Source organism: Octopus sinensis, linkage group LG4 (assembly GCF_006345805.1).
Source record: "Octopus sinensis linkage group LG4, ASM634580v1, whole genome shotgun sequence".
Classification (NCBI taxonomy): domain Eukaryota; kingdom Metazoa; phylum Mollusca; class Cephalopoda; order Octopoda; family Octopodidae; genus Octopus; species Octopus sinensis.
Window position 1 is genome coordinate 80,123,555 of NC_043000.1, and position 14,738 is coordinate 80,138,292.

Genomic DNA, 14,738 nt, shown 5'->3' on the forward strand with positions numbered 1-14,738 from the left:
TTTGTAATGATGTTAACTATTTCCGGTTTAGTTTTAGATTTTAGAATTTTTATAATGTATTCTTCTTTTGTCTTTCATAGTTGATCATTTTCATCTTATATTTTGTAAAAGAGGAATATTTTAAATTGTTGGCTATTTCATATGTTGTCTATTTCTGGTTTAGTTTTGGATTTAGAATTCTTATATGGTATTCTTCTTTTGCTTTTGTTGTTGATCATTTTCATCTTTTATTTTGTAAAAGGGAAATATTTTGAATTTTGCTTTTGCAAAATTGTCTAGATGTTTACTGCATGGAAAATTTCTAAGAGATGACTCTTTAATTTGTTGTTTATGCTTGTTTACATAACTGGTTAGTTTTGTTCATGTTTCTCATTGAAAAATGAAAGCATTTACTTGCAAAATACACACTTAACATAAAATTGAGAAAATTATTTTTAAATAGTTAATAACTTGAAAAATTATTTTTCTTTTAATTATTCTAATGTTTTTAAATACATCATATATATATATATGTGTGTGTGTGTGTGTGTGTGTGTGTTGTGTGTGTGTGTGTGTGTGTGAGTGTGTATATGTTAAATAGAATGAGACAACAAAACCAAAGTAATAGGAAATTTCTTGGACATTTATAAAGAGAAAGGTAGTCTTACAACTTTTCAGGAATATAAACGATATCCCATCATCAGAGACGATATGTGAGAGTTAACTAGAAAGAAATAGAGTTCAATACAAGAAGTTATTTTAGAAAAGGAAAGATATAGGAAGTATAAAGGGAAATAGGAAAATAAAAATAGAAATATATGTTGGATGTTAAAGTTGCTGTTCTGTTATCCAAGGAATGTGCTGTGTTGAATGGGTAAAAAGGCATCTTGTCCATGGTATGTAAATTCTGATAGGAGTTCATATTTTGTTATTACAAATGGATAGTGAACAGGTATTAGTTCCATGTGCTGTTTATTTGAAGGAACTTGTGTAAATGATATTTTGAGAATATACTGGTAGGGGGAAGAAAATAGAGAGAAGAGAATAGATAAGTGGGTTAGGAGGAAGAAAATTTGTATTGGTCAAAAGATTTGGGGTGGAAAGAAGAAAAAAAGAAAAAAAGAGAAAATTTGAAAAGGAGTGCTAGATGGTGGTCAATATATTGTGAGGGGTGGGGACAGGAGAGCTATCAATAGATAAAATTAACAGGAGGCAGGATAGAAGGAAGAGAGAAGAATGTAAGGAAGGAATATGTGTGAGAAGTGGGATGTGTGGTGATATGTTTGAAAGGCACTAAAGTGGAGGGATAGTTAAAGAATGTGGTATGGAGAGGGGTACAAAAGTGAGTAGTAAACCTCAAAAAGGAAGTGAAGAATAAAAAAAATATAGTGGTCAAATTTCTAAAAATAGATGTAGGCATTTAGGTACTTTCCGGTTATCTCACCCCCATTAAAAAATTGGGTTATCTCCCCAAGTTTTATGAGAAATATTGGTACTTTTCATTATCTCCCACATTTAAAAAAATTGTTTAACTTTCAATAAAACAAAAAAACAAAAGTGAAAAGATAAAACATCTTATTGAATATGATAATATTTTTATGATAAAACATACAAAACTGAAAAGATCAATAAACATGAAAACTGAAAAAAATTTAACATCTTACTGAATCTGATAACATTTTTGTGACAAATCATACTGTGCCTATTGAGGAGGCCAAACTTCATCAATGTTTTGAAGTATTGAATCAAAAGGATCTAATTCTTATAATCCAATCTCTTGTCACATAAACTAAATTTTTTTAGTGGTGAGATAGCCCAGTATTTTAATGGCAATTTTTTAATGGGGGTGAGATAACCAAAAAGTACTGGCATTTTTATGAGATCAGATATTGTACTAGTTAAGTGATTGTGGGACTGATAAATCAGTGAGAGAAAGAAAAATATGTATATAGATATACACGCACATGCACAAGCATAAATATAAATATGTATATGCACTACTGTATAGGACCACATACTCACACATATGCATCCATGCACATATATACACATATATATTATTAAACAGTTAAGAATTTAAAAATTAAGAAATTGTAAAGTCAAATAATGTTGTTGGAGGATACCTAAGGAATACTTGGTATATGTAGTGTGGTGATTTAGGTTGCATTTTAGATTTGTGGTAAAATTTGAAGGTATGGAAAAAAAAGGTGGTTGCATTTACTTAGGGCCTCATTATACTTATTTAGTAGTACTGAAGAGTTATATTTTAATATGTAGTATGCCTCTTTTAGCCATAGTTTACAGGCTGAGTGTTGACCCTGGTATGGAAGCCCTGAATCTATTATGAACCATGATAAGTGATATGGAATACTCCTATTTTTAAGATGATTTATTTAAGCTCTTGGTGGTTAGCAAGGTGTCATCTCTGTAGAGGTCTCCTTTGGTGTTAGGGAAATGTACTTGGAGCTGGTAGAGTATCTATAGTCTGGTGAGGTTGGTGACTTGGGCGGTGTTGGATGATCCTATAGTAATGTCAAATAATTTGTTATGGTTACTGTCATAGTTATAATGGTTGGCCCGGCACCAAAGTTTGTCCTCTAAAGAAATAAGAGTTTTATGGGCTTATGTTAATTTCTAGTGGGGTTAGGTTAGTTAGATTCCTTGCTAGATGGAGTGCTGGACACTCTATTCTATGGTATACACCTCGCTTCTCACTAAACATTAAGAACTTATCTAAATCCTTTCTTAGTATACTAGACACCAATTTCCCTTGTCAACATAAATATTACTCTATCTTTAATAGATCTACCTTAAAGTTATCCTACTCCTCCCCACCCAACTTTGAGTCTATCATAACAGCCTCTAATAAGTGAAAACTTTCTCTCTATTATCAAAATTTGGATTGTAACAACTCTGAATACATGTGCACCCATTTTTAAGAAATGAGAAACACAGCAAATCCACTACTATGTATAAGATACTATTCTTCTTTCTATGCTCTACGTTATATATTTTAATAATTACTGGTATTTTATATTTTATATATTATACATGTAAAGCATAATATGTTATACATGTATGTATATTGTTATAATTGTTTTTTTTTTAAAAATAGACATAATATATCTAAAAGTTGATGAATACCCCCTCTTGATACCCTCCATTTTCTTATTGCTGTATATACATACATACATACATATATATATATATATATATATATATATATTATATATATATATATGTATAAATGCATACATACATATATACAGCAATCCCTCGACTATCATGGGTCTTACATTCCAAAACCCTGTGAAAATTTGCGAATTGGAAACTACTGTACTGTATATTTTTTTCCATTTTTATAATTTGTATATATTTATTTTATTATGAATGCAAAACAACACCACAGAGGATTCAATGTAAGCTTAAATAATAAACCACATTAGGTGAACCGCTACATGGCAAGGGATAACTATATATATATATATATTATATATATATATATATATATATATATATAAAACTGAGAATGTGTGTGTATCTGTCTGTCTGTGTGAATCCCTAAAACTTGAGAACTACACAATCAATTTCATTCAAATTTTACACATACCTTACTTAGGGTCCAGGGAGTGTCATGGGCAAAAAATTTTTAACTTCTTGCCTAGGACGAGCCCACAGCAATATCATATCTTCTCCACTATTTCAGTATTACGTGTCAAAAGTGAAAGAAAACCATCTCTCTATTGTAATGTCAGATACTTTCACTTTAATACTGAAACTATTAATTAAAGTGAAACTATTATATAACAGGGATGAACTGTAACTGGACTTCCATTCTGCTAGAAGAAGATCCGCTATGGTCTTATATGCTACACCACTGGTTTTAAATTCATACTAATCAAATTTATATTCAATTTTTCACCCTTATTATTTTAAATTTAAATTTACGTAAATATATATATATAGATAGATAGATGTATACATATAGATATATATATATATATATATATTCATATATATATATATATGTATATATATATATTCATATATGGATGTATATATATATACATATATACATGTATATAAGTAGATGTACATGTAATATGTACACATATATATACACATATAAACATGCATACATATATACACCCATACACACATACAACCCCCACACATACATAGGTGCAGGTGTGGCTGTGTGGTAACAAACTTGGTTCCAAAACACATGGTCCTGAGTTCAGTCCCACTGTGTGGTAACTTGGCATGTGTCTTCTGCTATAGCCTCAGACCAACGAAAGCCTTGTCAGTGGATTTTTTAGACAGAAGCTGAAAGAAATCAATTGTATATATATGTATGTATATATGTAAGTCTATGTGTGTGTCTTTGTGTTTCTCTCTCATCACTGCTTCACAACTGGTGTTTGTTTATTTACATCCCCATAACTTACTGGTTTCACAAGAAGAAACTGATAGAATAAGTACCAGGCTTATCAAAATAAAAAAAAACCCACTAGGCACTGTCTCGTATATTTGTTTGCCCACTCAGTTGTATCTATCAATTTATCTTTGTGTGTGTGTGTGTGTCTGTGTATATATATATATCTATATCTATCTATCTATCTATCAATCTATCTGTCTGTCTGTCTGTCTGTCTGTCTGTCTGTCTGTCTGTCTGTCTATCTATCTATCTCTCTATCTATCTATCTATCTATCTATCTATCTATCTATCTATCTATCTATCTATCTATCTATCTATCTATCTATATATATATATATATATATATATATATATGTATATATATATATATAACATCCTAATGGGGGCCTTAACTCCAAAATTTTTGTCATTTCTTTTATGATCCAAAATAGGTCAAAAGTACTGAATGGATCTTTATGAAATCTGGAAAATATATTCTATGTATAAAGGCCATAACCCCCATGACAATTCATATATTTTTGCTGTTGATGAAATTTTATTCACAGGTATTAGACACAAATGAAGTAATATTTATAAAATTTTATCTTCTTATAAGTTAGAAAGACCTCTCTATGGGGACTTAACACACAAAATTTTGACATTTATAGATTGTCAATTTATTCTGTCCAGTTAAGTATCAGAATAGTGGTCATTTGCAAACTCCAACTTACATTTCTCCTTAGCCCTCACGTCACACAGTTGTTAATGTTGATTTCAGTTGGGTCACGCTCTTCCAATTGCTATAGATTCGTAATGCATCTTACAGCTGTGCCTGTCACCTGGATGGTGAGGAATCCTACATTGGGAGTGGTAACGACTAGGGTAGGGTAGCTGACTGCTTATTGTGATCATTCATCTTTTGGTTTCCTGTAGCTTTGTTTTCTTTTACAAACCCAGTGAACATATATTTCCTATTTCAAAGAAATTCAAACAAGTTAAAAAGATTCTCAACAATTCAACTTCTCTGCATGATATTAAGACACCCACTCCCAACAGGGGCCTTAACTCCCACATTTTAGAGCTCCATGACCTTCATTTTTCAGGTGCAAAATCCTTTTAATAGGTACAATAAGACAGGAATTTTGGAATATGCGAATAAAAATCAGTAGCATGGGATACATGTGGCACAATTACAAATTTTTTTAGGGTGTGTAAAGAGGGAAATAACCCTCATCTGCAATTTTGATGAAATTTGAAACATAGATATTCCAGTTCATTAGAGAAAATATAACAGAAAAGTCTAATTCTTCAATTGAATGTAACACGAGCAACGCTGGGTATCTCTGCTTGTATATATATGTACACACACACACACATATATATACATGTATATATACATATATATATGTGTGTGTGTGTGTGTGTGTGTGCGATGGACTCTCCCATCATTAGATAATGTATGAAGGTTTGACAGTTTCTTACCGAACAACCACACAGATGATTTGCTTGTAGTGATTAAATGTTTGTGTTGTGTAGACAAAAGCTCACTCCCTCCATCAGATCGATATCACCTGCACAGGTGCAATGTGTACCACATGTCAGCTGCCAAAATGACCACAGAGCAATGTGAAATGAAGTGCTTTCCTCAAGAATACAACGCAATGCATGGTCTAGGAACTGAACCAACAATCTTGCAATCATGAGTGCAACACCCTAACCACTAAGTCATACTCCTTCACTATATCTATCTATCTATCTATCTATCTCTTTCTCTCTCTGTCTCTCTCTTTCTATATATATATATATATTTAAATAATGAGGGAGATAAATTGAATATTAATTTAATTAATATCAATTTAAAACCAGTAGACTAGCATATAAAAATCTGAAAAATCAGAGAAAATTCCTATACATGTGTATATTTAGGGCTAAAAACCACTATGTGGACAGCTATATGCTAGAAGTAGATCACATACGATCAAACTACAAAGAAAAAATGTTCTTTAGAGAAAATTCAGCAAATACCAGAACATAGGCGGGCAAGACAGATGAAAATTATATAAAAATCAAGAATTAATCGTATTAATTATTATCAATCATTATTAATTCTTGATTTTTATATAATTTTCATCTGTCTTGCCAGCCTATGTTCTGGTATTTGCTGAATTTTCTCTGGAGGACATTTTTTCTTTGTAGTTTGATCGTATGTGATCTACTTCTAGTATATATATATATATATAATATATATATATATAATATATATATATATAATATTTATTATTTATTCTTTAATTGAACGTGATGCATCCATTTCCAGGTAAGTTTATATATATATATATATATATATATATATATATAGAGAGAGAGAGATGTATAAACATACATGTATGTTTCTCTCTCTGTCTTTCTCTCTGTCTCTCTCTCTCTCTATATATATATATACATTTACACACATACACATATATAATATATAATATATACAATGTGCATGTGCGTGTGTGAGTGTATACCTTCCTTGATATTGTGGTATTTATTTTGCAGATACAATGTATGTATAATGGCCTATGGACAAACAGGAAGTGGCAAAACACATACAATGCTTGGAAGTCACAAGAATGAGAACTACAACCTAAGCCATGAGGCACATCCAGATGAGGGCGTGATACCTCGAGCTATGAGGGAACTGTTCAGGTTAGATAACTTACATTATACATTACTTAGCATTGTACCATTGTCAACCACTGCTGCCACCATGGCACCACCACCAGTGCCACACCACCATCATCATCATTTGGCATTATATATTTATCACCTCTATGATCACCACTACTACCACTTCCACGACCATCCTCCCATCCTCATCTTCATCATCATCCTCATCATCATAATCACCATCAATATTATTATTATCACTCATCATCCTCATCATTATCCTCAGTTCTGCTGCCATCTGTATCATTGCCATCATTATATGTCTTTTATCTGGATCCCTGCCCCAACTTCTTCCACTGCCTCAAACATCCCCACATTCCATGTCAAACATGTCACCATTCCCTAATCACTAATCTGTAACACTTCAAACTAAAATAATGAACAAGAGAACCTCTACATGTCCACCTGTTCTGCAAGAGATAGCTGTAAAATCTACCTCAAATCACACCTTGACTTCCAAGAAATGATCCCTTGGAAAAGAACACAATGGATTATGTGTTCTTGGATAGTAAATAAGACAGGTTGGTCATAGCTAGAATGATTTTGAACACAGTTTGCTCGATTAGAGTCGCCTGTGCCTCCACAAGAACAACAGAAAAGCTAACCCACTAATTCCTATAATTACCATAAAGCTAATATTTGAGTGACGCTTTGTTTTAATAATCTAGAAAAGATGAAAGGCAAAGTTGGCCAAAGCAGGATTTGAACTCTGAACATAAAGGGCTTGAACTAGATATTACATAATCTTTTGTTGTTCAATGTTCTTATGATTTTGCCAATTGTGCACCCTGCAAAAATAATGTTCCCTATGTTAAATACAAGACCGTAAATTTATGTGAACCCTAGAACTTCACTTATCTTTTATCTTTATCTTTTACTTGCTTCGCTCATTAAACTGCTGACATGCTGAAGCACCAGCTTGATGAATTTTAGTCAAACAAATTGACCTCAGTATTTATTTATTTATTTATCTTTGGAGCCTGGTACTTATTTTCGTGGTCTCTTTTTGCTAAACAACTAAGTTACAGGGATGTTAAAACACCAACAGTTGTCAAACAGTGGTGAGAGACAAACACCAACTCAAAGACACATAGACATCTGTCTGGTATTTGCCATGATAGATCACTAGCCACTACACATTCTTTATTTTCTCTCCTTGTTTCTTTCTATGTTTCTTTCTGTGGAAGAGCGTCGGCTCGAAACGTTAAAGATTTTTTCACTTCTCGAGCATTAAACCAATACATCTGTTTGTTGTCTACACCACCTGTCTTCGTCTTTTGTTTTTCTTTTGTGAATTCTCCCCATATTTGTCTATCTATATACATATCTGATGACCTTCTTTCAGTTTCCATTTACCAAATCCACTCACAGGATTTTGGCCTGCCTGAGGTTATATTAGTAGACATCTTCTCAAGGCGCCATGCAGTGGGACTGAACTCAGAACCATATGGTTAGGAAGCAAACTTCATCCCACACAGTCATGCTTGCTCATAGTATTTTATTTTATCTATCTGAGAATGATGCAAGATTAAAATAGTCTTCAGCAGAATTTGAAGTCAGAATATAAAAAAGGATGTGACTAAATTGGCATAAGACTTGAAAATATTTCTTACACTAAATTTAGAAATGTTGGCAAGAGAAGCAGTCAAAGTCTTCCTTTTACAATTCCATTTACAACTACGTATTCTGTCATAATGTGTTTGAGAGTTCCTTTTTTTAACAACCTTAACTACAGAATAATCAAAATCTTTAATTAAATGGAACAATATCATATAGATCTATAAATTCCTGCCTTAAAATAGAAATATGAATATTTATAGAGATGGAATTTCCACAAGCCCAACTAGTAAACATTGCTGTCACCATCACCATCATCATCATCTTCATCATCATAATCATCATCATATAATGTCTATTTTCCATGCTGGATGGTTTGACAGAAGCTGGCTAGTTGAAGAGCTGGCCAGGCTCCATGTCTATTTTTGCATGGTTTGCACGGCTAGATGCCCTTCCTAATGACAACCACTTTACAGCATGTACTGGTGCTTTTACACAGCACCAGCATCTGTGCCTTTATGTGGCACTGGCACAGGTGATTTTTATGTGTCACCAGCACCCATAAATCTCCTAGGTTAGGGTCATTCAGCTGAAGAGGGATGTAAGGGACATTGGACATGGCTTGACATTCTGCAAGGACTTTTGATTGATGCTTCAATTATTTGGTCAAACAGCAATTTGACAGAAGCTCATTTGAAATAAAATCAGGAAGGATGAAAGGAAAGGTGGACCTTGATGAAACTGAACTCATGATGTAAGTTGAAGCATGTGATATTTCCAAAGGGGAGTGGAAGGTAAGAGAGAGAAAGAGGGAGAGTGGAGGGGTTTACAAAGGAGAGGAGTAGAGATACAGGAGTAGACTTGAGTGGACTGGAGTGGAGGTAGAGGAGTGGAGTAGAGGCAGTGAAGAAGTGATGGTAGAGGAGTGGAGGTAGAAGAGTAGAGGCAGGAAAGTGGTTTACGAAGAGAAGAGTAAAGATACTAGAGTGGACTTGAGTGGAATGTAGATAGAGAAGTGGAGTAAAGAGAATGGAAGTAGAAGAGAAGAAAGAGTGAAGCGTAGGTGGTGAAGTGGAGTAGAGGTTGTGGAAATGAGGTATTGAGTGGAGTGGCGTGGATAGGTATACAGAGTGCAGAGACAAGTGGAGTAGAAATAAGCTAAATGGAATAAAATGGAGTGGAGGAGTGGAGTGGAGTGGAGATAATAGAAGAGAAAGAGTGGAGTGGAGGTAGGGAAAAGAAGAGAAAGGGATAACTTTCAATCAGTCATTCGATAATGATGATGATGATGATGATGATGATGGGGAGAGAGGGGGAAAGGTATGAGAGTTGTTTGTTGTTTTCTAATCTGATACAAAGAAAATAAACAAATGAATATAAATATTGAAATATATTCAGTCATTGGTGAAATGATAGAATGGTTGAGTGGTTGACTTGAGACAGAACTAATAACAATAGCAATAATAATAATAATAATAATAATAATAATAATAATAATAATAATAATAATAATAATAGTAGTAGTAATAATAATAATAATAATAATAATAATAATAATAATAGTAACAATAATGATAATAATAATAATAATAGTAACAATAATGATAATAGTAACAAAAGCAACAGCTACAACAACAATTACTGCAGCAACAACAACTGCAACAACAAAACAACTACATCAACAAGAGACAAACAAACAAACATCTGCTGCAATTGATTCTTTTTTTGTTACAATATGGAGCCACATCTGACATGTGACTAACATATCTAAATAGATATAGAACAGCAACAACAACAACAACAACAATAACAACTATAAAAGTAAACACAAAAATGAACTTAAAAAATAAAAGAAAAGAAATAAAATAATTTTTTGAAAACAGAAATTTGATTTTCCTTTATATATTTACCAACCATCAAGTGTGTCAGAGATGAGGTGAGGATGATAGATACATGTAGGCATACTGTTAGTAAAGATATGTAATTCTGTGTGTGTGCATGCACATATATGCAAACACACACACACACACACACATATCTATACGCACACACACACATACACTCACATATATATGCATATATGTATTTGTTTCAACTCTCTGCAGCCTGGGTTCAAATCCTGCTATGGCCTACTTCAAATGTTGGCTTCATCACTCACCCAGTTTAACATCACCACCTTGTATGTCTCTGTCAGTGTTCACTTTGTTGTAAGTACTCAGACAATGTCTCCAGTTTAGGGATACCTTCCATTTTCCTTTCAACCTATCTCAGAGGCTCTAGAAAGGGTCATTAGGCACTGCTTTCAATCTTGACTAAATGATTAAGAAACAGTTGATGTATCTTCTTCAAGCAGCCATAACCAACCAGGATGCTTTTCACAATGCCACATTAGGAATCTCCATCCTCTATTTTGCATTGGTAAAACCTTGATTTCATGTTGTGTCTCCACCAGTAACATCAGAGTAGTTAAGTTGCCTTTGTCCTCTATTAGGGTATGGAAATGTCCAAAACATAGCATCTGATATAACCTGGTGTTCGGTTCAATAGCAGTAGCCTGCAAAACCTACCTTACTTTGAGCAATAACAGTACAATATGTGCAAGCATATATGATTATATATATATATATATATATATACATATATATGCGTATATACATATATATGCATATATATATACACACACACTCAATGAAAATAAATTACATATATCATCCATCATTTTAGATTATGAGGTAATATCCCCATTTAAACATTTATACTGCTGTAGATACCATGAGAGAAACTCTCATATCCACTTCTGTTGCAAAAGGCACTCTTGTTTTTATTACTAGCAGAGAGATAAATCCTTGCCGCTTCTAGCACTGATACCACCAGGTCACATGATTTTGACCCTCCTTGGTCTTGTCAGTGACAGTCACTTGATTGTTGGAGATAAATTATGAGTATTCTAGTTGTTCTATCAACTAAACTACTGACATTATTCATCTAAGCTACTGATGTATTCTTAATATGAACCATCTACAAGCATATGTTGTGAGCAAACCCATACATAAAAAGCATTCTTGCCAACCTCTTTCCAGTAAATTTACTGAGAGTAGCAACTTCTTTTCCACCTTCACCTTCACCAAGTAGAATTTACAAAAAGTTTATTTGAAATGGCTCTCTCTTCAGTTTTTTCTATGTTTTTTATCATACTATCAGTTTTGTCTCATAATACCACCCTATCAGTTTTATCTTAAACATAACTCCTTATAAAGGAAAATACCAGCCCTTCCCGGCCAAGCAATATCTATCTTTATATTTTTCATTATCACAATTCTCCATCTATCACAACTGAAAGTTTGGTTTGCATCTTCTGCCTGTCTCTGTCCCTAAATGTCTGTCTTTCTGCATATATATCATCATCATTATCAGCAGCATTATTTAACGTCCATTTTCCATGCTGGCATGGGTTGGATGGTTTGACTGAAAACTGGTAAGCTGGAGAATAGCACCAGGTTCCAACCTGATTTGGCTTGGTCTCTATAGCTGGATGTTCTTCCTAACACCAACCACTCCAAGAGTGTAGTGGGGTCTTTCAATTATGAAATATCAACATCAACTACAACTAGGATCTCAAGTTATGAAACACCGATGTATATATATATATATATATATATATATATATATATATATATATATATATGTACTAGCAGTATAGCCCAGCATTGCCCAGGATTAAGTTAGGATTATTAAGCTAATCAAGCACTTTGTTTCAAACCAAACTAAGTAACACTGATGTGAAACTTGAGCGAAATCCATTGAAATTGGTAAATGTTTGGCTGAAAATGGGTTGCAGACAATTTGATTAGGAAATCCAGTAAGGAATCAGTTTATTGATTTTACACCCCGAATAGGACTCAAATGAACACAACATTGCTGATTCAAAAAATCTATATTTATATTTTAAAGTTGGTTTTCACACCCAGCCCAGTTCTGCAGAATGAGTGTCACAAAGGGAACGCATGGGTTGGGAGTTTGACCAGCAGAAGTGATTAGTTTGCACATGCCGGCCCTTTCGAATCCCCCATCATCATCTAACCCCACTTGGCCCATGAGTTTGGAGCCCTTCCAGCAAGGAAAATAGAACACCCAAAAGGGCTGCCAATCCTCTGTGTCAGAAGAGGTTATGTTTGGATCACAATTAAGCCTTAACATAAGTCTAAGCTAACCTAGTGAAAGGGGACTCAGAAGCCTCTGAAAGCAGCGACTAATCCTGATCTAGACCTAACCCCTCCCAGGGGTACTATCGGTCAAGGCTGCCTTGAAGATATGCATTGGAGAAGGTTGCCTCAGAGATCTGCATGAGTCTGGGATGGGTGGGTCCTCCCTCCCCCTACCTCCCTTTTTCCAAACCAAAATAAGGGATTTGCAGCATATTAGGAGGTCAGGGTACTTGATTTTACATAAACAATCTGAGTTTTTCTTTTTTCTTCGTGAAAATCATGCAGGTGTTAAGCTAAAAATTTACCCTTTGTTTTTCTTTTTCCCCATTGCAAGACAGGTGACTTGACTCATATTAGCAAACTTACAAATATCACCAACGTGGAAAGTGGTAAAAGTTATAGTTGAAAATCGATTTTTACCATTATCCATGGGTGCCTCAGGGAAAATAAGTTGACAAAAATACAGCCATGATCATGACCAATGTTCTAAAATTGGAGTTACATGGGTGCTAATTTGTGGACATGCATAAATTACATTCACATACACACACATACACACATCCTGCCTTTTATAGATAAATAGATGAGTGACTTAAAATAAATATATTTTAATTGTTGTGTGAGAAAGTATATATAATCTGATTATAAAATATAGTGTCTTTCAAAAACATTCTAAATTTGAAGACTATATCTCGTGTTTAAGAAAAAAGAAAACATTTTACATTTTTATTTTTGATGAACGCTGTCACTTACTATCTCTCCCTCACACACACACACACACACACATACAGCAAAACACAACTTCTCTCTCCCTCACATATACACACACTTTCACTCCGATATGGCAAGAAGGGGACTTAACTCATGTTAGCCAAACATTATAAATTGGTAAAAGTGGTTGAAAATTTTTACCGCTTAATCAATTTTCTCGGTAACTATGGGGACTAGGAAAAAAATACAAATGGCAGCACAATCTATGGACCCGTCTCCACCTGTGTGCTATTTTTCACATGAATCCACCCAGCTGTTTGGCTGTGAACCTGAAGACAAGAAAGAATACAAGAATACAATGATCGCCCATGTCCAATTTATATACTATATATATATATTTATATATATATATATATATATATGGTCATTTTATTATGTTAAACCTTTAATCCCTAGACATTTTCCTTCTCTTTGATTTTTCATTTTCTCTCAATTTTGTTCCTCTCATCCCTTTCTGTGAAAGAGTGTAGGGTCAAAACATTTTCCATTCTTCTTGAGCATCAAACTAATACACCTGCTTGTTGTTTCCTCACTCATCTTCATCTTCTCTTTTCTGTACATTTGAACTATATATATATATATATATATATATATATATATATATATATATAGAGAGAGAGAGAGAGAGTAAAGATTATTTGCCAACATAACATGGCAGTCCTATATATATATATATATATATATGTAGTCGAAATATGCACACACACATATGTGGATTTAACAACAGTATGCACACATATATATGTAAATGTAATGACGGTATTATTTCTCTCTCTCTTACTGAACTGTTTTCATTTCTCAGCACTATCATTAAAGATATTTAAATATTAATTAACCATTGTTGAAAATAAGGAATTTCTAATTTCTAAAGTAGTAGCTAATAATGAAATATTAACAAAAATACCTATTTCCATTCATGAATTATTCTATCGAACATATATTCATACAGGGGATCGACAAATTTTTTCTGCCATCAGAAAAATTTTAGTTCTAGAAAGTTCGTTTTGTGGAGCTACTTTAGCATATATTTGTGAATTGTAAACTGAAAGTAAAATACTTGTTTCAGTCTTTTCTGTAATGTGAGCACTTATTGCATA

The 14,738-nt window shown here is 33.3% G+C and overlaps 1 protein-coding gene across 2 annotated transcripts in view; it reads left to right on the plus strand.

Annotated features, from left to right (window-relative positions):
- The window catches only part of LOC115210515 (kinesin-like protein KIF25), a 550,198-nt gene that overhangs the window by 324,336 nt on the left and 211,124 nt on the right, over positions 1-14,738 (plus strand). For both annotated transcript variants that reach the window (XM_036502198.1, XM_036502199.1), the window contains one exon: positions 6,938-7,087. In XM_036502198.1, coding sequence (XP_036358091.1) covers positions 6,938-7,087 — 150 coding nt within the window. The remainder of the gene's footprint in view (positions 1-6,937; positions 7,088-14,738) is intronic.